At 38.2% G+C, this 25080-nt stretch overlaps 3 protein-coding genes across 10 annotated transcripts; 1 reads left to right on the forward strand and 2 right to left on the reverse strand.

Annotated features, from left to right (window-relative positions):
• Positions 1-384: 384 nt before the first annotated feature.
• Positions 385-1854, reverse strand: LOC116201436. Of its 2 annotated transcripts, none has more exons than XM_031532677.1 (3): positions 1702-1854; positions 1058-1127; positions 385-969 (listed from the first exon to the last, which is right to left on the reverse strand). In XM_031532677.1, exons 2-3 carry the CDS (start codon positions 1069-1071, stop codon positions 618-620), a joined length of 366 nt encoding a protein of 121 aa, XP_031388537.1. In that variant the 5' UTR covers positions 1072-1127; positions 1702-1854; the 3' UTR covers positions 385-617. The 2 variants fall into 2 exon arrangements, with proteins under 2 accessions (XP_031388537.1, XP_031388538.1); XM_031532678.1 differs by having other exon boundaries at positions 1575-1838.
• A 3677-nt stretch (positions 1855-5531) lies between these two features.
• LOC116199319 (anoctamin-like protein At1g73020) lies at positions 5532-11961 on the forward strand. 5 transcript variants are annotated; one of them, XM_031529642.1, is made up of 17 exons: positions 5532-5682; positions 5838-6157; positions 6442-6511; positions 6603-6718; positions 7050-7176; positions 7271-7371; positions 7458-7549; positions 7630-7734; positions 9080-9361; positions 9526-9658; positions 9975-10088; positions 10185-10252; positions 10363-10493; positions 10599-10681; positions 10862-10969; positions 11314-11472; positions 11567-11961. In XM_031529642.1, the coding sequence occupies exons 2-17, from the start codon at positions 5966-5968 to the stop codon at positions 11693-11695; spliced, it is 2010 nt and encodes a 669-aa protein (XP_031385502.1). In that variant the 5' UTR covers positions 5532-5682; positions 5838-5965; the 3' UTR covers positions 11696-11961. The 5 variants fall into 5 exon arrangements, with proteins under 5 accessions (XP_031385502.1, XP_031385503.1, XP_031385504.1 ...); XM_031529643.1 differs by having other exon boundaries at positions 5564-6157; positions 10366-10493; XM_031529644.1 differs by having other exon boundaries at positions 5564-6157; positions 9574-9658.
• Positions 11962-12358: 397 nt separating this feature from the next.
• Positions 12359-16691, reverse strand: LOC116199318 (uncharacterized protein At1g51745-like). Of its 3 annotated transcripts, none has more exons than XM_031529639.1 (4): positions 16470-16690; positions 16040-16292; positions 14193-15250; positions 12359-14043 (listed from the first exon to the last, which is right to left on the reverse strand). In XM_031529639.1, exons 2-4 carry the CDS (start codon positions 16237-16239, stop codon positions 12962-12964), a joined length of 2340 nt encoding a protein of 779 aa, XP_031385499.1. In that variant the 5' UTR covers positions 16240-16292; positions 16470-16690; the 3' UTR covers positions 12359-12961. The 3 variants fall into 3 exon arrangements, with proteins under 3 accessions (XP_031385499.1, XP_031385498.1, XP_031385500.1); XM_031529638.1 differs by having other exon boundaries at positions 16040-16314; XM_031529640.1 differs by lacking the exon at positions 16040-16292 and having other exon boundaries at positions 16470-16691.
• Positions 16692-25080: the final 8389 nt, after the last annotated feature.

Raw genomic sequence — 25080 nt, forward strand, 5'->3', positions numbered from 1 at the left:
CTTCTAACGCATCAAGAGAGTGGATAGATAAGGACTTGAGAGAGAGAAAATATTTTTAAAATTCATATTTTATGAATTGTTATTATTTATATTTAAAATATTTTTTAATCGATATTATTTATTTTTTCTACATTTTTATTATTTTTTGTATTTTATTCAAAAAATTTCAAATTTTACATCTTCATTAATGACGTGACGCACTATGGCAAAAGTGACACATAATATATGTCATGTTAGCAATAGCTGACGGCATCAAGTGCGAGATGACGAAATGCATTACATAGGATCGTTTTTGAAACTTTCTTTACCAACAAATAGCAGAAAAGACTTTTTGGACCAATACGTAACATTTTTGAAACTTTTTGGATCATCGGTGCAGTTAACCCAAAATTTCTTTGATTGATAAAACATGACTATATCCACGTTCACATACACACAAAAGAGCCCTTTGCGATGAAAAATAGATGCCTCTTATTGTTTGCACAGTTTATAGATGCCCCAATTAAAATTTTATTCTCACTAATGTTCCAAAAACCACAGGCATCCATAACCAACATTTGTCTCGACATCGCACTGAGTGCACCCAAAACAGCGCAACGACGAATCTAACATACATCTCACTGAACGTCCCCTCCTGCTCGCTTCGTGGACGGGGCACTTGGGTCACCATTAACCCAATCATCATCTTCAATTACTATAGTTTCTGAAGCCTTCCCGGCGGCCCGCCCCAACCCCCCGCCCCCCGGGGCCCTTATGTCCTTGAGTGAAGAGGCATCAGTGCTCCTTACAGTCAGTCCTTTGTCGCATAATCTGCATCCGACACTTTTGTTTTGCCTTCCACGGGGCTGGAGCTGCTGGTGTTTGATACTGTAGATGAATTGGCCTTTACCCCACTGTCGTCCATGAGCTCTCCCTGTTTCTCTAACAGCATTTGCAGATACGTACTTTGCTTTGCTGTTTCCTCCGAATCTGCAGCAAGAAATCCCTCTTTTTATTATTGCACGAATGAAATTTTGGGCTTTGTTCTTGGATTAGATTGAGACACCAAAATGCTTACCTCAAGCTGTTCATGGAGTTGGTTTTGAACTTCCACTTGCAGACGCAATGCTTCAGTGATACTCATGCTCCTAGAAACACAATTAAGGGATAAATCTTTCTGTTCAATATTATTAATTACCAGGTTCGATAACCACCCGTGTCTCTTTATTAGCTAAGCACTAGGCCAATGAGCCTCTCTATGTAACCGAAAAAAATGTAAATACGTCCACAAACAGAAAGTAAAAAGGCACAATCTAGTTTTACAATGGGGGTCAACCAAGAAAAATACAAACGTCTTCAAGTTCGACAGTACCCGATGTTTTTTCCAATGATTCTGGACACAAAACATCTAACAATCACGCAGAAATCAGGTAAATTTCCAGTCATCGGAATGAAACAAAAGAGAAATACACATACCACGAGCAAAGAACAGACTTTCCGTGTCATGAACAGCCCCCGAACAAGAGAAGAACATGTTCATACGTTAAAATTACAAGGTGCACACACAAGTAAGCGCCCATTAAATAGGAGAATACCCTTTTCAATGAAATTCTCAATTGAGTGTCGCAAAAATTATATGATGTAAGCGAACACATGCAGAACATAGAAAGGGAGGATCAACAAGAAGAAGCAGCGGAGAACACCAAAGATGATGTTCCGTACGGCGAAGCTGAGAAGCGATGAAACAGGAGCTGCTGGCCCTGAAATGGACGAAGAGAAACGGAAAGGAATAGTCATAGCTTCGAACAAGAAGAGGGCGAAGACGGAGATTCTGATGATCAGCACTGGCCCTTTTTTCTTTTTCTTTTTTTTTTTAAACTATGTTTTGTTAAAATAATTTTGGCCTCTTGACTTATACTTTCCAAAAGGAAGAAACAAAGAATATAATCTTCAATATAATAAAAACAACCTATGGTCCTACTAATCGGTAACCGACCAGAAATCAATGTCAGCGAATACATTAAGCATACCTTTTGATCTCACCGAAAAAATAACAATAAAAATTGAGTTTGATAATATAGCACTCTCTTGCATACAGTCAAGAGGTTAAGGGGGAAAAAGTGATGAGAGGGAACAAGAGGCTAATGGGTTTATCAGTTTTATTACGCACTATCTTCCGAGCGGATTTAACATGGTATCGTATTAATAAACTAAATCTCTTGTTCATAGAAGACATGTGTCACTCTCATGATCTTGTTCTTTTTATTTTTTTATTAGTTGCCATAAATATAAAAAGGATGGAGATAGGTTTTTTTTTTCAAAAATAATTAAAATCTCTTCTTTTCCTTTTCCTTTTTCTAATTTTAAAATTTAATTTTTTATTAAATCTAAGTATATAATTGTTTTTTCAGTCCACTTAATACTCAAAGTCTACTGGATCCGACTAATTTAGGTTCGATCGAGCTTGACCCACTAAGGAGTAAACCTTTCTCAATTTTGAATTTTCTCCAACCACAAGATTCGCACTCGATGCCTTACCTAAGGATAACAAGTACAAACTCACCTGAAACCAAGCAACATTGATAAAAATATATTTCAACTTGTCACCAATTGAAATAGTCTCTTTTAATTCATGATTCTTTTCTTTTTTATGTGTGCCACTCTTACTTGAGGATAATAAGCGTCAAGTCACCTAAAACCAACAAACATTGATAAAAACATATTTCAATTTGTCACCAATTTAAATAATCTCTTTTAAGTTGTTACTCTTTTCTTTTTTATGTGTACCACTTGCTATTTGAAAGTCCTTTAGGTCCGATTAATCTAGATTTAAGCGAAGTCGACCTACTAAAGATTTCATATACAAATGATAATTCACAATCATGATCTGATCGTTATGGTGAGACTAGTTATTTTGAAAAAGAAAATCATTTTTTCTCAAACTATTATCTAAATTTACCTATTGTGCACAAAACTTTTCCATTTTTTTACGGCTACTATATGTTCACAAATAATGTCACTATGAAAGTATTGTTCTATCATGTACAAAATATTCTCATTTTCCCTCCTAATTCTATAGGATTTGACAACGTACATTTTATTAAATCCTCTCTATCTATATGTTTTTCTAAAAAATACACAAATATCATATGCTTCATAGTTCGTAATAAATTTCATTATATTTTTCTTTTTATCAGTAATATTTATTTTTACTCGTAGACGTTCCTCTTATATATTGTATCTTTTTATGATTTATACTTAGATGCTTACTTTTTGGTGTTATAAGTGATAGTTTTTCTCCCTTTACCCATATAAAAAAAATAAAAAAAATGATTTCATTGTTAATTTACTTTTAACAAAGTTATAAAATGTGAGCATCTTGATTGTTTTAAAATACATCATGTTTTCTTTACTTAAACTTGTTTGCAAATTTAATTTCAAATCATTTAATATAGTTTTTAGAGCCCGCGGCGAAGCACAGGCAAAATTTCCTAGTTTTTATTCTAAATTTCATCTCATTCTGTCACGCGATTTCGGAGTCAATACTCGATAGATAACATATGATATTCTCTTTTCTTAAGAGGAATGACCATTTCCTTAGTGATTCCCCATCTAATACTTATCTCAAAGAGTTGAGCTATGGAGTTTTTTTTTTTGATAAGCAAGCTATGGAGTAAATCAAAACTATAAAAGGGTAAATTGCATTGATGGTCCAAAAAATTTTATAAATGTTTCAATATGGTACAAAATATTTTTTTTTGCTACTTAATGATACAAAATGTTTCAAAGTTGTTTCAGTATAGTACAAACCGTTATCTCGCCATTGACGCCGTCAAGTCAACGCTGATGGTGCAAAACCGATTTTTGTGGGACGTCATATGATGGTACAAAATGTTTTGAAATTGTAACTTAATAGTATAAAATGTTTTACATAAGTTACATGATGGTGCAAAATTTACAGATCTTGTAAAGAACAGTTTGACGACATCAATGGCGAGATGACGGTTTGTACTATACTGAAACAACTTTAAAACATTTTGTACCATCAAGTAGCAAAAAATTTTTTTTTACCATATTGAAACATTTATAAAACTTTTTGAACCGGCAGTGCAATTTACCCAACTATAAAATAACAATCACAAAGTGCTATAGTAATGGCAAGATTACTTACATCTATTATCATATGAGGAATTGCCAATTGATATTTGTATAAGATTTGACTTGGCATTCTTCAAGTAAGTTTAGCGAACTCATTCCCAAAGGAGCACTTACACACTTTTAATTAATGACCTCATAAACGACTACGAGATAAGCTTTTACCTACTAGTATAATGTATGTAACAAGTATACTAGTTTTACCGGTATCACTAATCACCTACTTAGATATTGCACAATTGGGAACGATTTAAATTGGAATTTATGACATTGTAAATCTAACTGGTGTAATCTCGTTTCAATTCTATGATCATTACGTAATTTATGAATTTGATTATAATTGAATACAATAGATTAAACATGTGATGAAAAAAAAAAGTGCCCCGTACGTAAAAAAAAAAACATAGAATATAACCAATTACATTATGACATTGGCATAATTCTAACAACACATTCTACCGACCTACTGATCCCATTAGGACTGTCTATTTAGAGATGTGTTCGGTTCAGCTCGGTTTGATATTTTGAGAGCAAAAACAATTTCAGTTTGATCGGTTCGATTCGGTTCAATTTGAACCAAATAGAGCGCCCTAGATCCCATTTCGTCCATCCAAGTTATAAAAGCACTAGACCATGCAAGCATGCATGCATTCAGCATACTTGGCGGTGCTCCCGCTTTGTAGTCCCACATTCCAAAGAACTATCAGACTCTGCATTCATCAGCCTCGAATAAGTCTCCCGCCAATAGGGTTTTTGATCTTCCTTTCAACCATAGGTCTTTCTGAACTCTCACTGAATTTAATTTATTTATTATCAACAAAAAAAAATATTTATTTAAGTGATTTGACGCTTATTCATTTTAAATAATATATCTGATTGGAGTATTGTGAATATAGAAAATCTTACGATTTATTTATTTTAATGCAACTGGGCATCTGCCCCCTCATTCACCCAAAAAAGTTTCTTAAAGTTAGGAGAGTTTTACCCTCTTAATAGATTAATCCGACTCAAACTAGATTAATCAAGATTTCTTAGGTTTTCAAATATCAAGATTTACATAGAAAAATCCATTTATTATCGAAATTTTGAAATTGAAAATCGAAATGGAGTTTTCTTTGGACATGTTAGATCTGCATGGAAATAAAAAAAAAATTGTTCTCCTTATGTTGTGAATTTTTTTTTTCCGTAAAATCTGGTCGACTACTGAAAATTAAAGAGTGGACCCTATCCAATGTGGCAAATTAAATTTAACCCCAAACCAATAGCAGCAGCCAGCAGACTCACAGAGGGACAAAGATTTACTAAAGTAAAAAGTACAAGGACCAATTTTGGCATCATCCCTAACTAGAGGGCTTTCATTTCAAATTGAGTGGGGGAACGGCTGTCCCTGTAGGGGGGCACCGGCCAGTGCGACTCGTAATGAGAGGCAGACAGCAGCGGCGGGGCCTACGTGGCCACCCCAAGCGGTTCTTCCCAGGCATCCGAAAAACCCGACATCTGTTCTCTCCATCTCTCCCGTTTGTCCTTCAGCATGCCGTTTCCATTCTGGTGCTTATCTTCCCCTCCCCTCGAGATCCTCTTCCTACATTGATCGACATTGTTTTACTTTCCCCGGTTTCTCCCTCGTCCCGACCCGTCTTGAATCAAAGACCCATTTCCGTCAAATCAAGAACTGTTAGCACTTTTCCTGTTTATTTGAACAGATTCTGGGGGAAACAAAACGAACATTGTGAGGAGGAACGCTCGTCCGTTTCGCTACAAGCTCGTTTAGGTCAGAAATAGAAAGTGGTAGGTTTGAACGGTGCATTGAGGTTGTGGCTTCTTTATAGAGATGAATGGGCATAAGGAGGAAGAGCATGATTTTGAGATTGGGTTGGCAGTTCCAAAGAGGAAAGTGCACGAAGGAGAAGGTGGAGGAGGAGGAGATGGGGGTGAAAGTTGTGTTGAGTTTCTTGTGGATGAATTCAAGAAAGTTGGGTTCATAGTTGAGAGAGTTATTGGCGTTTCAGATGAGTTCATAAAGGTCTGTGGCATCTCTCATTTCTCTCCCCTGCATTTTCACTCCTTGGCCTAATGTGGTGTGCAAACTCCTCCTGCAGCAGTCTTATAATTGTGATTTATCGATTCTGCGTTTCTGGGTATTGTGTAATTTAGAAGCTTTGTTTCGCATCGAATATGGATTCACTGTGAATTTCACTTCGTACTTGGCACTGATAGTTAGTTCTTGCACTTGACAAAGACCCTTTATTTTGTAATACTGGTAGTGGAATAGCTAAGGCCTGAGGGTGTGAATGCTTATCCTTTCAGCTGGCAGCCCCTCTCGAGGTTTTGGGTAGAGCTGCTGCGGAGTTAAAAGTGAAGAAACCGACTCATATCGGTATCTCACAGTGCCTGTAATGTTTCTTCATTAATGTGTTATCGCTTTTGGGGGAGTTGATCAGTTGTGCATGTGCTTGTTCTGGTTTCAGGAATGGATTTGCAATTTGATTGGGAGGAGGTTGATGCTTTTGTTCGGCAGCCTGATGGTATGTTGTTCAGTTGGTGCGAGCGTTTCCATTTCTACCGCCACTTGATTTATGGGATAGTAAGTCTCTTGGTCCTCTAAGGTATCTGTTTTGGTTACTCCGTTTCTGTGCCTTAAACAGCAGATGTCATTTAATAACTGATATAAGTTGCAAGCTATCTTCGCTTAGCACAATATTGTTGGGCATCATCTACTTATCAAAGCAGCAATCATCCTTTGTCGGGTTTTTGTTGTGTGTATACCTTCTTTTGGAGACTAAGCATTAGTTATGATGATCATCATACAGATTCAGTATTGAGTTTGATGTTTTAGCGTATTTGTGTATGGTTTTCTGATGTAATTTTGCACTTTCCATTTCTTGTTCGATTCTGATTCAGATTATCATTTGCAGGTGAACAGAGGCCAGTCAACAGTAACGCTAAAATGTCACGATAGAGAGATTCAATGGGAGCCTGGGGAACCTTTACTTCAGAGGTTAGAAGCAGAGAGCATTGTCAAACTAGTGTTTCCTTTACATGGTAAGTTTAGTTTCTGTTTTCTCTTTTAGGCTAGCTGGTTGGGACGAAATAAATAAGATAAATAAATCGTGCAAAAACACCCGTTGGTTTACAGTTGAAGCCAAGAGGAAAAGGCTCCTGAGAGTATGGGCATTAAACTGGTGGGATTTCACAGACCAACCAATTGATGAGATCTACTCATACTTTGGAACAAAGGTTGGCTCTTTTATTATGATGTTTTAAGTATTGCAAAATCTTTTTATTTAGCTCTTTCTGTTAATTAAGAAAGTTGATATTTTCAGATGGCAGTTTACTTTTCATTTCTCGGGATGTATACTCGTTGGATGCTCTTTCCTGCTGGACTTGGCTTTGTTGTGCACTTAGTTGATTTTGGGTGAGTCTGGCTAACTATCTGCAATCTTTCTGCTTTATCTTCTATGATGTTATTACAACTTTATTTTGCATCTTCTCCAGGCCATTCCAGCTTCTGGTCCTCCCTATTTTCTTTATAAGCATAGTGCTATGGGCTGTAATGTTTTCCCAGTTCTGGAAGCGTAAGAATTCAGCTCTCCTTAGCAGGTAGTTGGTCATTTAAAATTTTAGTTCGGTTGTCTTTCTTAGCGCAATCAGGACGTGGCATATATACTGATTGGTCACAAACAGGACTTCAGATTTTTGAGGAAATTCTTGCCTAGAATCAGTCTAGAAAATTTTCATAAGTTTGGTTTAATTGCAACTAGCCATTACGCCAACGCATAGCGCGGAAATATTATTAGTAAAAAAAAAATATAATATACGGTTTAACAAAGGAGTATAAATTTATAAGCTAATTCTATTTTTAAATTTTTTTGAACCTCTTATTCAATTTCTCTATTCAGGTTATTTATTAGAGATACGTTTTTCTTTTGTTTCTTTCGGTATATGAATATGACTAATTCCTTTAAGATTCTAAAATCTGACCGTTAATTATATTTTGCGTGTGAGGCAAAGTAAAGTGGAAAACATATATTTTAATCAAAATTGTCGTAGTCAATTGTTTTTTATTTTACTAAACTAATTTTTACATTTGAAATTGCAAAAGAGATTTTTGATTTTCTGAATTTCTTGTCACTTTACAAATAACTCATATTAAAAACATTTCTACTTAAAATATAGTAAATCAATTTACTCGGTATTTTTAAGAAATTAACTTGGCATGTTTACCCGAGCATTGGTGTAGAAATCTTCATCCACATGCGAGCATTTTAAATTCCTTTCCAACAATCTGTATGTTCATGACATCTATGATTTGTTCTGGAATCGAGAGACTCAGATTGGACTCCATTTAGAGAAGATGAAGGGTTACTATGTTGAATCGCACATTCATTAATTCTTATCACTAAGTTTTATGCTGTACTCGTCCGAGCAGGCATATTGTTTGAGAAATAAAATCTAGTTAAATTTATTATTTTTACTATCGAGAATTTAATGAGGGAATGTGAAGGGACATTGCACCATGAGCTGAGGGTCTTTGAAATTTCTTCAGGAGCTGAAGGTTCTCGAATATAGCTATATGGATGCTACTCTTCCGCTTTAATATATTATATATTGACAACTAAGCACAGTGGATCTGATGACAATTAATAAGGGACCTATGGTAGTCAACAGTCTGATTGAGCTGGTTTAAATTAATACATATTAGAGCGAGTGTGGTTTGGAGTTTTCCCAGATTTAGGTTTCTGATTTGAGGAGAAACCAGAGTAGGAAAAATAAATCATTCAGTCTTATTTGGGTCGCCCTTTTTTTATGAGGTTTTCATAACTCTAATCTTGTGGTATGAAGCACTGTAAGAGAAAGATATTGAGTGTTTTTCCTTTGGCGAAAATTATAGGGTTTTTCATTGACAGAATAGCATCTTATTTATGTTTTTCATTTTCCACTCTAGGTGGCAGATAAGTTATTCTGTTGGAGCTTACCCAGGTTACGACTTGGGATTTAAGGTTCCAGGAAAGGACCGGAGTTCTCTACAGTCCTCGGTGGAACTTATAAGTAAATGGGGAAGAGACAAGAAGAATGATAAAGAACGATTTCAGAGAGAGGAGTGGTTTGGAACTCTTATGAGATTTAGAAATGATGTTATCATCATTCTGAGTATCATTTGCCTCCAGTTGCCCTTCGAACTTGCTTATGCTCATCTGTACGAGGTGGTTGAATCAGACTATATGAAGTAAGGAAATGGACCTTTTCATAGCATCAGGATTACTTTGAAATTTTTCCTTCTGAGATCGTTGATGGGAACTGATAATCATCTTTCGAAATGTCATGTGATGATTTTACATGTCCCTTTTTGTTAGATAAATGGCAATTACTTATTTGGATTCTAAATTCCAGGTTTGGGCTGACAGTGATTTATCTCTTCCTCATTCAATATTTTACTAGAATTGGGGGTAAAATATCAGTTCAACTTATCAATAATGAGAATAATGCAAACAGAGAGTACAGGGCTGATAGCCTTGTCTATAAGGTGCGTGTATTCTTTTTTCTCTTCTTCTATGCAAAACTCTTCTCTTTCCTTTGTTAACAAGTGATTACAAACAAGTCCACTTTGGGCTCTGAACAACCCTAGAAGTCCTGGCTGCACTATAGTCTGGGTCTATTTAAAGAAAAACTAATGTCAATTGCCACACCACCTTAGACGAGGTAAAGATAAGTCAACGCAGAGATTTTGTCCCACACTTCTGTAATTCTTCCTTAGCACCCGAATGGTCTGAGACATTTTCTGGAGGGAAAGGAAAAATCGGGAGGGGGGAAAGATCTGACTTGAGTAGTTTCTCTTCCAGGTATTCGGTCTTTACTTTATGCAGTCTTATATTGGACTTTTCTACCATGCCCTCCTACACCGCAACTTCAAGACTCTCCGTCAAGTCCTAATTCAGCGGCTCATCGTCTCAGAGGTTGAACTAGTCAACTAGGCTACATATCTGTCATAATATCAATTTTCTTACTCTCCAGAATCTTAGATAATGCTTATCATGCATTCCATTTCTCAGGTTCTGGAAAACCTGTGGGAGAACTCCTTTCCGTATCTCAAGTACAGCTATAAGAAGTACAAAGTTAGGTATGCCCCTATTAGTATATTCCGCTAGGCTTCATGAGAAATGACTTATATGAATCTTGGTTTTACTGTTAACTTGAGTGTGGGCTGCTGGATCCCTGTACCTTATTTAGAAGGAAGTCGAAGAAGGAAAAGGGATCTCCAACAGGCAAGATCCAGTTTAAATCAAGGGTAGAAAAGGAATACTTGAAACCTACCTATTCAGCAAGCATTGGTGAGGAGCTTGAGGATGGACTGTTTGATGGTAAGAGTAGTATTTTGCATAAAAGGTTAACTTATTGTACTGTTTTGAACTTACCAAAATGTACCATTTCTCGGGCAATTGATGTTCTTTCTGACTTATCTGTAGACTTGTTGGAGTTAACATTGCAATTTGGGATGATCATGATGTTTGCTTGTGCTTTCCCCCTTGCATTTGCCTTTGCTGCCCTGGTATGTCATTCTTATATTCTTGAGACATTTGGTTCGGAGGAATAAAAAGGAAGTTGGTGCAGCCCATTTTGAAAACCAGATAATGTCATACGGCAATCCCACTGCATCCCACTTTGACAACTTATACCAAATGCAGACCTCTTCTTCGTAACAGGAGACTCAAATGTCTGTCTTATGCAGAACAATGTTACTGAAATTAGAACAGATGCTTTAAAGCTGCTGGTTATGATGAAACGGCCTGTTCCTCGGGCTGCCGCAACAATTGGGGCTTGGTTGAACATTTTCCAGGTAACTTGGTTGCTTCCATAACTTCTTCAGATTCTTTTTCTCTATTAACTGATAATCTGTTTGCTTGCTTGAACAAGGGAAATCCCAGAAACTCAAGAAAGTTATGTAGGTCTAGTAATTAAGGAATTGGAAAGAAAAAGGGATAAAGAAAAAAAAATGACGTTGGGTTGCACTATACGAGAAGTATTGGATTGTAGGCAGATCCCATGAAGTACAATTTAATGCATATTTTCCCTCGTCTTCCAAGAAAAGATGCAAAATTAGAAAATTCTCCTAAGTTTTCCGTGACCAAATGGAGCTATAATTGTTTATCTGAAGCCTCCTCGGTCTTTGGAAATTTTCAGTTTCTCATAGTGATGTCCATATGCACCAATTCCGTGCTCCTCGTGTGCTTGTACGACAAAGAAGGGAAATGGAGGATAGAACCAGGACTCGCAGCTATCCTAGTAATGGAACATATCCTGCTGCTAATCAAGTTTGGGTTCTCCCGCTTTGTCCCTGAGGTTTGATCTCTTAAACTAGTGCTGCATCCATCGAATTAACGAATTTGGGAAAAGGATGAATACTGAATTTGAAGAGACATTTGGTTATGGATAGGAACCTGCATGGGTAAGGGCAAACCGAGTAAAGAATGCAACACAGGCACATGAAATGTACTCGAAGCAGCTGCTGAGAAGCATATCAGGTGGAGAAAGGACGTCTAATGAGATCATGAAGGTCGAATGACATAGTAGTTCCAGTACTATATTATACTATACTTCTTAGAAGTTCCTTAGATCCGAGAGAACAGGGAATGAAGCACAGAGAGTAGTCGGCATCGTGGGGTTTTTGGTTCTATGCATTGTTTTTCTTTGTTTAGCTTTCGAAGAAAGATAAACAGTTCTTCCGTTTGCGTGGCTGAGTTTCTCTGAAATTTTGGAAAACATATAATACCAGTGTTTGGTGTACATGAGGAATAGAATTGTCCATGTAGAAATTTTGTTTGGTTGCAATTTTTTTCAAGAGAGGCAGTGCTCTGATCATTTTTGGCACCGCCCTTGAACGTTTTAGCAGGCACCAGCAACCAGGTGAGACTCGAACCCATGCCAACCCCGTCCCCAGTGGTTAAGCCTTGCGGTCATTTTGAAATATAAGAGAACACCAGTTAAGTTTTTGCTCGTCCACAACAGAACATCTGCCAACCCCTTTCAACACCACCATTGAGCTTTTCTTCCAATATCTTGTGGACAATGTGGATTATCGTCGACAATCATATTGCTAAAGAAGCAGCAACCTTGTCACTCCCATACATCAGTCAACCGTAGCTGGAATTGAAATCCCATTCAAAGAGAAAGATATCAAAGATACGGAGCATATATATACCGGCTCATAAGACAAACCAAGAGTGTCGCTAGAATTGAGATCTCATTCAAAGAGAAAGATATCAAATATACGGAGCATATATATACCGGCTCATAAGACAAACCAAGAGAGCTATATGAATCAACTAACCACTTGCGAATTGACTAGCATACACAAATCATTGCTTGAACAGGAAAAAAATAAAAAAGTACAAATCCATCCCAACAATGCGTAAAAGAGACCTGGATTCGAAGATTATCTATCGGGGGGACAAAGGCTGAAAAAAATTACCATAATGTTCCAAAGGCCAACCTACACCGAAGAATAAGAGCGTCTTTTGCACCTAAACTCATATAATGTCCTAAAAGGTCCTAGATCTAATTATCCGGTAAAGAAACAAAACCCAACACCTAATACCACAATTTATCCCTTTCCACTTTACAACCCTCAGTTAATGTTACATATGTACAAAATGCCGATCCTGGACCAGGCTCCAGTCCTCAATATAGCACCTACAAGTCCCTCTCCACGATGATGAAATGCCATGGAAATTGTACGGAGTAAAACTGCAGTTGCCTATCTAAATTAAAGGATCACTAACACCACATGAATAAAATTTAGTAAGAATTGCTCACCCACCAACGCTGAAGTTCAAACTGTAGAGGAGACCCGATTAGTCGGCCTCAGTGAGCCATTCACGGCCTCATTTATCCTGCTGAACACCACTTTCAATGGAATGCAGGCGATGACCGGACTCCTAGGCTTCTCTACCACAGGCCTTCGATCATCCTCCCCTCTTTTCTGTCCAGTCAGGGATGAAAGCTTCCGCATCTTTTTCGACATCAACCCAGATTTCTTTGACTTTGGCTTCTTGCGGGATGAGGAACGGGCCCGTGAAGCGCTTTTCTTCTTCTTCACAGGAACCCTGATAAACTCCAAACTCCTCTGTGTTCCAAAACCCATCTCCAGTCCATCACCCAAAGGCACCACAGTGCAATCACCATCATCTAAAACCTCCACTGCAAGAGGGTGGCCCACGATAGCTTTCCCATTTAATTTACTCATAAGAGAAACGAGTGGGACGTGGGGAGGCCTATAGCTTGCATTGACCTGTAGCTCAACATCATACAAGGACTCTGAACTCGTAGCAAAGCTTCTGACGGGAAATTCATCCGTTTCATACCTTGGGTGGAGTGTGAACCGAGACTGGCGATAAGGGAGCAATCTCTGTGGAGTCGGAGAGACTTCAGGCGATATCTTTGGCTCAGGCGGCTTTCTTGTTTGAGATCCCTTGTGTGAAGAGGAAGTTCGTTTGCCCCAATCACAGACCCCATTCAACTTCTTATCTTGGCAATCAGGCATGGCAAGGAGAGACCCATTATTGTTATTATTGAAATCTTCCTTCTGATCATAGTCCAGACCTCCCAAGCAAGTACTTGAGTTGGACCCACCTCCTACATTTGAGGACTTTCCAATGCTCCGTCTTCTTCTCTTATTACTTAAGTGTCGGGAATTTCTCTTTCCTTTCGATTGCCACTTTGATGTGCTTTTCTCAATCCTTTGGGTGACATTATCAACACATGCTGCAGCTGAACTGGTCAAAACAAAAGATTCATTAAGAACCTCACAGTGCAAAGATACATCTTCTGCTTGACTACTTTGACTAGATTGCCTTCCTAGAACTCCAACTTGACTCCTTCCTGAAGAACTGGGTATGAACACAGAAGGAAAACCTGGAAATTTAGATTAAAAGTGAGAAACATCGTCCAGTTCCATTTCTATCCAATTAAATGGAAAACGAGCTAGAGGAATAAAGGCTTAGAAAAATAAACGGAAGTACTGAAGCCATATATAAGCGATATTCTTAACAAAATCAGATCACCTGCAGATTTCTTATCCTCAGCAACAAATGGCACGTCGAATAATGAGTCTGATAGCAAATTCTCTGGCGGTTCTGCCAGATAGGAAGGTTCGTTCTTCATTTTCTGATGAGTGTCATCCTGATCAATCTTATTACTAGCATGCTCAGCAACGTTTGTTGAGATTCCATTATCGAATGAAAGTCCTGTGCTTTCTGAGTTATTGTTCACTACAGCAGAGGAAAAGCTTCGCTTTGACTCAAGAGCTTCCGTCCCAGACATTTTAGTGTCAGATAATCCACCAAGAGGGGACCCACATGAGCTGGCAAATTGGTCACAAGTGATTGGAACAGACACCATAGCTGTGCTCTCAAGAACTTTGGTCAGGGGCCGGCGGCGGTTCTTTTTCTTTAAGAAATCATGCACATGAGCCACCTGAGACCTCTTCCTCTTATGAGAAGAGGACGAAAGGCCTTTACCACCATTTAACAGGCTCCCATTACTTAAGCTGTTACCAGCTTTTGATTCATGTAAAGGACCACTCTCTTGTTGCATTGTCTCAGGTTGATTCTTCTTATCGGACAGTACATTCATGCCCAGGTCCTCTAGACCCCTCATTCGTTTGGTACCCTCATTCCCATCATCCTCCGAGTCGTTTGGAGTTCTCCTCCTCATTCCTCGGTCAGACTTGACCTTAAAAGAATTGACATGGCTTGGTTCATCGGAACAAGTGCCAGAGTATGAAAGCTCTGGCGTCCAATGGGAATCTCCATCAACTTCGTCGTCGGACAAACCATTAGTTTCTTTACCACCAGACTGTGAGATTGTCGGAGATTCTGTGGCAGAAGTTCCTATTCTTCCACTCGAACTGTCCATTCGGGTGCAGTAATATGGTTGGTCTTTTCCAAACCGAGCACTCTCAATCTCTAGAGCATGCAAAATAGCATCCTCTCTTCGAGCATATTTGACTGCTTTTTTGCTCGAGCTTGCCGCAGCTGCCTTCGCCTTTTCAATGCAATCGTCGTATTCTCCACAACGGAAGGCCTTGACTCTCTTGGACTTCTCAAGATTGTACCAGTCTCTGCACCAAGGAAGCCGAGCCGAGTTAGAGTCACAGTCAGCAATAAATGGCTTGAACCAAAAAATATATCGCAAGTAGATGAAAACTTGAAGTGAAAGCATTACTTGAGTTTCATTTCGCAGAGTCATTAAACAGAACATTTGCGCTGTCAGCTATTTTGGTTTTTGAGACAAAGTTACCAGTAAGGTAATTCGAGCGAGAAAATTCCGCAACCCATCAACAAATAACAAATACTAAGAAGACAAAGAGGACAAATTGTTGCCGAAAGGAAGATACTCCCCAACCCTAACAGCAAGTCTTCGAACAAAAAATGAACTACAACAGACACAAAACTAGAACCTTCGACTGCAATCAGATCTTCATAAGCCATCCCCAAGAAGGCATCATATGAGGTATCACCACATGTGCCCATAAAATGCTGAAGAAAATTTTGGCAGTCTTTACATGAAACTCAAGATGCAAAAGCACACGGTATGTACTAAAAGTTTGCAAATGCTACGCGATGATCGAAGTGTCCCTCAGACAACTTGCCGGTCGGTATTGATATAGAAATCTGCACACCTATCAGTTAAAATCAGAAGAAGCTTCCCCCAACACTTGGAAACACGGATTACACCAACGGAGATAAATGATGAAAAGTAGAAGGCATTCAAATCTTAATAATCAGGAAAAAAATCATCAAGTCAAAGAGATTGCTTGCTAAAAATAAAAAAATTGTTGATGGTAATTATTGGTACGTTAAAAATGTATTAATTAAAAAAAAAGGTAGTGGACGGTGGGGGAACTCACATGCTAGCGTCCTCGCGGCCAAGGAGCTTGACGGGAGTGCCCGATCTCGGGGACACCAAGCAGCCCTCCGACAGCTCATCGAGGCCCACGATCCGACCCGGCCACCAAGACCCGTTTCTCCGCCGGACCCAGACGAGCCCGCCCACCGACGCGTCAATGCCCTTGTTGTTCGACGAGGGCTCACCGGACGAGCCACCCATCTGATCTCAGGCCCCCGAAATCGATCTCAGCCGTTCGCCCCCTCACCGGAGAACTGCATGGGCCCCCAAGAAAACCTAGATTACAGAACCACCCACAGTGCAAAAATCAATCTTTCCGAAGACCCAATGCCCAGTCCGAAGAACGGCTGAAAACCCAGAAATGGAAAGAGAAAAAGCGGAGCAGTTCTGAGAGATTGGTTTCGGGATGTCGGGGAGGTTGAAGGTTTTACCTCTTCGTGGGTTTTTCGATTTTCTAGGTGTTTCTCTTGGGGGTGCTGTCCTCTGCGGAGACGGAGCCGTTGAAGGTTTTTGCTGATGCAGCTCGCAGTAGACTGTGCGCTGAGGAAGAGGCAGCGGGGTGGAAGGGGGTGGAGGGGGGAGAGAGAGAGAGAGAGAGGGTGGAGAGTGGAGATGGGCTTATGCGTTTGTTTCCGTCGAACCGGACCTTCTGCTATCATTTTGAGCCCATATACATAGGATCTGGGAGTAAACTGGCGATTTCGCCTCTGACTTAAAAAAATGTCATATCGAATTTGTCCTTTGTCACATCGAATTCGTCTCTCTTCACATCAAGTTTGTCCCTGTTCTCATCAAGTTCGTCCCTAATCACATCAAATTCGTCCCTGGTAACATCGAATTCGTTCATGATCACATCAAGTCCGTCCCTGAACATATCGAATTTGTCTCTGGTAACATCAATTCGGTCCTCCGTCACATCAGTTTAATCCTTTGTAACATCAAATCCATCCCTCTGTCCTTCGCCGTTATAACTCCGTGAGAGGCCCAGATTGATGTGTATCAAAAAGGTCTATGTCTGTATTTGTAATTTAGGCTTCTTCTTTTTTCATCTTTTTTATACAACTTTAGTTTTCTAATTATCATCTTTTTTTTCTTTTTTTTATACAACTTTGGATTTCCAATTATTATCTCTTTTTTTTCATCTTTTTTATACAACTTTGGTTTTCCAATTATCATCTTCTTTTTTTTCATATTGTTTCCATCTTTTTTATACAACTTTGGTTTCCAATTATCATCTTTTTTTTCATCTTTTTTTCATCTTTTTTATACAACTTTGGTTTTCAATTATCATCAACATAGTCCTTATCCCTTACATCAATATAGTCATCTACCCTTAATGAAACAGATTGAGCACTCTGTAACATATTTACTGCAATATAAGCTCAAAATCTGCTATGCACTAGTGTGAGAACATAAGGATAAAATTTCAAAATGAATAAAGCAATCGAACCAATTAGCGACAATTAATATTAATTTAATATTACAGTTAGAGGTTCCGAGTCACCCCAGTTACAAAATACATCAACTTTAATATATAACAATTCAGCAAAAAACCCAGCATGTACAATTCAGCATGCATACTGCCTTCAGCATAACCCAGCATGTACAATTCAGCATGTACAGTCTTCAGCATGTACAATACAGCTAAAAGCATAGCAAAAAACTATTTATGTCCCAACCTAATTACATTCCAATATTCACAGTCTTCACCATCCAAAATGCATCTGAACTTTTAAAGCAAGATCAGCAGCAACCAAAATGAGCAAGAAAAGACAACTACATCATTGAGGAGGCCTTGGTGCTCCTGTGTTCATAAAGGCTGCAAACCTCTGGGCAGTTCCAGCACTGGTACCTTCAATGGTTTCCTTTGTAATAGGAGCTCTTGGATGAGGCATCATGCTAGGTCTCATAGGCGGTGGTCTGACAGCAATTCCACTTGGAGGAGTGACCTGTATGTTGGCAAGATCATCTGCATAGGGAAAGTGCTGCCAAGGACCCTATACATCAAGCAAAATGATATTAGGATGACAAAGTTAATTAATTCAATAATGTCATGCTGAAATTATTTATATAAAAAAAAGTAAAATTTTACATGTGTTGTGGTGTGATGGTCAGTTTGTAAGGGTTGTGCTGATTGAAGCTCAGGTTGAGATGGGATAGGACCAAAATGTCCATCTTGAGCAGCAGGTGCATCATTTGCATTGTCACCTGCAGCAGCTGAGCCCCCCTCACCTGACACTTGAGAGGCTCTGGTTTTCTCATTTGCACCATCAACTGGCACATCAGATGGCCTCGTTTCGTTAGTAGCAGCTGTTGTGTCCCCATCACCTAAGTTAGCCTTGCAACTGGTCTTCTTATGTCCAACTTGTTTGCATCTGGAGCACCTAGGAGGGCCAAGCTTCCTCTTCATCTTGTGAGGATTAAAGTCTTCTTCTGGTGCCTTCTTTCTCTTGGTTTTTGGTTTCCCTGATTTTCTCTTCACAATGGGAGATTGGATAGGGTCAAAACCAGTTGTCTCCCAAAATCCCTCACCAACTGCAGGATTGATGTAGTTGGAGTATATATTATCATTGGTCTCCTTGGTTAGCCAACAGTGGACAAATTTTTCAGTTTTTTCACCATTGTGGCTGATACAAGCAATGGCATGCTGGCATGGAATGCCAGACAACTCCCAAGATCTGCATGAACATGTCATCTCTTTCAAGTCAACAGCACACTTTGAATGAGGAGGACAAGTTACCTCAAACTTTACTCTATTGGGATCCCCTGACCAGTGAGGAGTCTAATAGATTGCCTTCTGATGCAGTTTATCAAGCTTCATTTGGACTTGTTTACAGAGGGGTCCTTGGCTCTTGTCAATTAATGCCTGTGTCTTCACCATCTTGCTAGTGATATCCTTACCCCTTCAAGCATCGTAATTATGGGCTTGCCCCTATATTTGAGGATTGCCCCATTGAACTGCTCACACATATTGAATGTGACTGCTTGATTCTTGCATACAGTGTCAAAGGCTGACCTGCTCCACCTATCAGCAGGGATGTCATTTAGCCATTTTGCAGCATCCTTATTCAGCTTGTCAAACACCATCATTGCTTCAGCAAAATGGCGTTCTGTTGTTGCCTTAGCACAGGCTCAGAATGCTCTTTCATACTCTGGGGTGTTGCTAAATTTCTTAATGAAGTTAGCAAAGATATGTCTGCAACAATATCTATGTGGTGCACTATGACAAACTAACTCCAAAGCACTATCCAGTCCCTGCATCAGAAATGAAAGAATTAATGCAAATAAGTTATCAGTAGGAGAACCTAAAGGATGTTATTATATTTCCATGCAAAGGACAAGATTGGTTACCTTTTGTCTATCAGAAATAAAAGTGAGCCCCTTCTCCACTAGATCCTCCAGATCATTCACTAGGTTTTCAAGAAACCAAATCCAGTTTTCCTTGTTCTCCACATTCACAATGCCGTATACTATCACATAAAAAGAGTTGTTCCCATCCTGACTCACAGCAGATAGCAATTGTCCACCATAATATCCCTTGAGGAAGCAGCCATCCAAGCCAATCAGGGGTCTACACCTAGTCAAAAAACCCCTTTTGCAAGCTTCTAAACAGATATACATTCTGTAAAACTCATGAGTATATGGTATACATTGCAAGCCAATAGTTGATCTAGGATTTCTCTTCAATAGCTCATTAGCATAATCACGTAACTTTGCATATTGCTCCTTCTCTTGGCCTTCACAGATTTCATGAGCTAATTTCAGAGCCCTAGATACCATGGCATCATTTATCTTTACCTTATACTTGTGGATCATGTAGTCATATGCTACTTGTCCAGTTACATCTGGTTGGATCCTGACAAGTGAGACCAATTTAGGGGCTATCCACTCCCTTGTTGCAAGCTTGATTGTCATCCTTCTAGTATATGTGTGCTCAGAGTGGAAAGTTTTCACTTGAAAGACTTTACTTGCCTTGTTTTTTGAGCATAGTATGGCTCAAGGACATCCATTGCCCTTACCACCCACGTCCCTCTCAACACATAAAGCTCTGACCCTCTCATTATCATTTTTCACAAAATCAACTTCCCTCCCAATTGAGATATTCAAATCTCTCACAGTATTCTTGAATTGCTCCAAACTCTCAAACTCCATTGACTTAGTGATAACAACACTACTTTCATCTTCTGGATTGAAACATGGATACTTGGTTACCTCATTGTCTGAATCTTCATCATGGATTGATTTCATCTCATCTGTTTCATAGCCCTCACATACCTGCTCTTCTTCAAGGTTGGCATCAGATGTGGATGCACCAGCAGCAGCACCAGTAGTAGCACTAGCAGCAGCATGTGAGAATGTAGCAAGACCTCTGTATATTCCATATGTAGTGCTTCCTTCCATCTCTTGTGCAAAGCTGAAAGTACCTGCAAACATGTGCTCCCTCTCAGTAGTTGTCTTGTCCTTGAACCTTCCTTTGCTCTTATATCCTCTTTTCTTAGTGGATTTTGAGGTAGAATAGCTTGATTTCTCATTACACTTTCTCTTCATTCTCTTCCCAGACAGTGTGCTTTCTTTACCTCCCTGCACTTCTCCTTCACCTCCTTGTACTCCTTCACCTCCACCAGAATCAACTCTTCCATCATCAAACTCCTCTGAATTGTTGTCATCTGGTCCCAACTTGTAGCTGCTGTCCTCTGTGGTGTCATCTTCCTGATCACCTTCTTTTTCCTGATCACCTTCATCTTCTTGATCACATTCTTCTTCCTGATCATCTTTCTGTCTCTAATCATCATCTTCTTCCTTATCACCTACCTCTCCCTGATCAACTTCCTCTCCCTGATGACTTTCCTCTTGCATTCTCTTTCTCTCAAGCTCTCGAACCTCATCTAAAGAAATTTCTTCACGAACATCTACTACATTGTGCTCAAAGTACAAGTGAACCTCTTTACAGGGCTCATTAACTTCTACAAGTATATTAAACAACAATCTTGCATCATCATCACTAGTTAGAGGTTCAAGTCCAACATCCAAATCACTAAAGATTGGATTTTGATAGAAGCAGGCAATGGGTTTGGTCTTATATGTGTTGCTAAGCATGTCTAAAACCCCTGCAGCAGTGAACTTATCTATATCTTCGTCATTCTTCACTTCCATAACACCACCTTCATATCGTAAAATGGGGTCTCTAACAAACTTTCCCCCATGATGCATAACCACATCGACTGTCATAAACGTGCTTTCACTGCTAGAGACCACAGAAAACCAAAACTTAGAAAACCCCCTCCCCCCCTTTTGTTTTGTTAGCCAAAGCAGTGCCTCAACTCAGATAATTGGAATGCGTAAACAGTAACCAAACTGTAATACATGTTCCGATCATCAACAAAAAATGTCATCTTTTTGCTTAAAACAATAGCCTGTCACAGTTAGCCGGAGACATACCTTGGCTCGCGGACGAATCTAAAGTCTCCATCATGATCAAAACGAAACAGAGAGAGAGATTAGAGAAAGCGAAACTAATCTTTCTCCAAGAGGAAACAACGTCGCTTAGCTCGCGCTTGGAGGGTGTTATGAGAGAGAGAGAGTGAGTGAGAGAGAGAGCAGAAAGAGAGCGGGAGAGCGGGAGTTATGAACCAGAGGCGAGAGTAAGTGATAAAAGAGAAGACAAAAAAAAGGAAATAAATTAAGGCAGTTTCAAATTTAACAGTAAATTGAATAGTTACATAGAAGGACGATATTGATGAATATGATGTTTTCCGTCAAGTGTTAACGATAGATAGGACGAAGGGATGGATTTGATATTACCAATGACCAAACTGATGTGACAGGGGACCAAATTGATGTTACTAGGGACGAATTCGATGTTACCAGGGACGAATTCGATGTTATCAGGGACGAACTCGATGAGACCAGGGACGAACTCGATGAGACCAGGGACGAATTCGATGTGACCAGGGACAAATTTGATGTAACATTTTTTTCAGGGACCTAGATGATGCAACTTGCGTAAGTCAGGGACGAAATTGCTAGTTTACTCTAGCATATGGACATAAATGATTTTTTAATGGGTAAATTGCACCGGTGGTTCAAAATGTTTTACAAATGTTTTATTATGGTCCAAAATGTTTTTTTCGCTACATAATGGTACAAAATGTTTCAAAATTGTTTCATAATGGTACAAACCGTCAACTCGAGCTTAACGCCGTCAAGCCGATGCTGACGTGGCTACTACGTGTCACCTCCTTGCTGACGTGGCCGAAAAATTTTCAATAATTCTAAAAATTTTAAAATTTTAAAACTTTTAAAAATAATTTTAAATTTTAAAAACTTTTAAAATAATTTTAAACTTTTATTTTAAAATTTAAATTTAAAATAATTTTTATTATTTTAAATTAAAAATAATTTTAATATTAAATTAAAAATAATTTAATATTAAAATTAAAATTTTTTACAAAATTATTTAAAATTCTTTTTAAATAAAAAAGTTTAAAAAATTTTTAAAATTTTTAAAAATAATTTTAAAATTTTCAAAATTTTAAAATAATTTTAAAAATTTTTTCTAAAATTGTACTCTTTTTTGTATTTTTAATTATTTTTTGTATATTTTAAAAAAATTAAAAAATTTAAACTTTTTTTTTTTTTTCAAAATTTGTACTCTTTTTTTGTTTTTTTGTTTTTGTATTTTTTAGGACTTTTTAAAATTTTATTTTCTCTTAAATGACATGGCGCATTATGATTGGTTTCACGTAACAAAAGTGATACATGGGACGCGCCACGTCAGCAAAATGTTAACGGCGTTAGGGCCAATTGACGGTTTGTACCATCATGAAACAATTTTGAAACATTTTGTACCATCATATAGCGAACAAAACTTTTTTGACCATAATGAAATATTTGTAAAACATTTTGGACCACCAGTGCAATTTATCCTTTTTTAATTATATAAATATAGAGTTAACTAGCCTTTTTACTCATGCATTGTTTAGAGTGGTTATGTTTGAATAAATTTTTAAAAATCTTGACATCATAATTGAATTTATTTATTAAGATATATATATTCTTAAATTAAAAGTATTCAAATATTAGTGCATATAATAATAAATTCAAAATAATTGAAAATGAATCATAATATCAAATATGAATGAAGAAAAGGAAAAATAATACTTTTGGTCCATTATCTTTTACTACTTTTGTACTCTTTCTTATTATTTCTATTTATGTTCAGTAGCTTTTGTTACTTTTCTATTTTGGTCCACTATCTTTCATTACTTTTTTCCTTTCCATCCTTCGGTAACATTTTCTGTTAGTTATGCTGACTTGGAAAAATTGCTTGGATTCCACATTAGGATTAAATGACACATGGCAATTTCCATCTGTGTGTAGACCAAACAAAGTAGGAGTTAAAAGTTTGGCCTAAAAACGGCACCTCAAACACGTTGAACATAAATCAAACTGGTTTGAAGGCTCAATCTCTCTCATCACGGTCGAAGAAAACAAGATGTGCTACGTCGTCTCGCATTCTTCATCTTCATTGTTTCATTTAATGCGAATTTTGGAGAGATGCGAGTGTCTTCTCACTTTCTCTCTCTCTCTTTACTCGCTCTAAACAGATTATGGAGCTTTATAGAAGAAGTTAGGGTTTTTAGGAGACTAAATTCGGACCCAGTGTGAGGATAAAGAGGCAATAGAAGTTTTGGACATCAATTCTGGGTATATTTGAGGATACAATTGAAGGAAGAAATTAAGGGAGAGTTTAGCATCGAGTGACAATGTCGATGGCCTCTCTGATCTTGTTTTCCTGTGATCTTCTTCTTTTTCTTCACCTCTCTCTCTCTCTCTACCTTTGAAGGATACGGCATGAACAAGGGACTTACTAAATTGCTTCAATTGACTTATCCAAAATACGAAATAAAAAATTGTTTCCTTTACGAGTTGGAGTGAGATTTCATTTTTGCAAGATAATAACCAATTAATGAGGTGGATAGGTGGTCAAAAAGAGAATTGTGTCCACAATTTTATTTTTCCTTTTATGTGTTGAGATCCATCTTGTCTTGCTTTGTTTGTTTAAATCTAGTGTTATATTCCCAGTAAAAGAAAATGTGCCCATTACATAGTTGATTGGAAGAAGAGGGAGATAGCTTTGGATAGAAGTCCTTGAAGTCGAACATGGATTGAAGTAGCTGGTTGTCGTAGAGGAAGTCATATGAGGAAAACAACGGGTAGATCGAAAAGCCTTACAGATCATTCCATACGATATGCGTCTCTCTCTCTCTCTTCATCTCTCTCTCTGCCTCATCTGTCTTCTTTGCATCTGATGCGGACCTCACAAAGGATTATGAAACCCGACAACCAACTTGAATCGATTCCCAGATCGCCAAACACAGATTTAGATAAAGAGGATTATTGACCCGTTGTTTATACAGAAACAAGAACAAACAATATCAAGATAATGATTATTGACCCGTTGTTTATGAAGAAACAAGAACCAATAATATCAAAGTATACCGAACAATCACAAGCTGTCACACTTGTTCATTCGAAGGAGTTCAATGAAAAAACAAAGAAGAAAATCTCACCAAAATATCAGAATAGTCTACCTATGATCAACTACTCAGCCTCCTTTATATAAGCCTAGGAGAAACTGGAAACTAATAAACTAGGCAACTGGAATAACTTTAATTTCCTAAAGCCAAAAATAACAAAGGAAACTAAATAAAGGCTATCTAGAATAGTTGGCAGTCTTTTATTCCATCTTTAGCATCTAATGGCAAGTCAGTTGAATAAAAGCCTTTGGAAACCCAATTGAATTAGACTCCTCTTGGCCTAAAAAGCCCATCAGCAAGCTCTCCATAGCTTGTTGGATTTGTTTGGCCTTCGCCCGTGTGATTAGCCCACTCGGAACATGCAAGCCTCCAAGATCTTGTGCTTCAGCTCCCTCTTCACGAGTTCGACTTCCAAGCTCGTGTGCATCAACCTCATTGTCATGCCCACGATTCTCATCATTCCCCCACTCTTCGAAAGGATTCGTCCTTGAATCGAAACGTA

This window comes from Punica granatum, chromosome 3 (assembly GCF_007655135.1).
Source record: "Punica granatum isolate Tunisia-2019 chromosome 3, ASM765513v2, whole genome shotgun sequence".
Lineage (NCBI taxonomy): Eukaryota > Viridiplantae > Streptophyta > Magnoliopsida > Myrtales > Lythraceae > Punica > Punica granatum.

Bases quoted from the DNA above. Each gene is read 5' to 3' on its own strand.
- LOC116199319 (XM_031529642.1), top strand. From the start codon at position 5,966: ATGAATGGGCATAAGGAGGAAGAGCATGATTTTGAGATTGGGTTGGCA. The intron at 9,362-9,525 runs GTAAGGAAATGG...TCTAAATTCCAG, and splicing joins GTTGAATCAGACTATATGAA to GTTTGGGCTGACAGTGATTT. The intron at 10,253-10,362 runs GTATGCCCCTAT...TACCTTATTTAG, and splicing joins TATAAGAAGTACAAAGTTAG to AAGGAAGTCGAAGAAGGAAA.
- LOC116199318 (XM_031529639.1), bottom strand. From the start codon at position 16,239: ATGGGTGGCTCGTCCGGTGAGCCCTCGTCGAACAACAAGGGCATTGAC. The intron at 15,251-16,039 runs GTGAGTTCCCCC...TCCTTGGTGCAG, and splicing joins GGCCGCGAGGACGCTAGCAT to AGACTGGTACAATCTTGAGA. The intron at 14,044-14,192 runs GTGATCTGATTT...CTAAATTTCCAG, and splicing joins TGAGGATAAGAAATCTGCAG to GTTTTCCTTCTGTGTTCATA.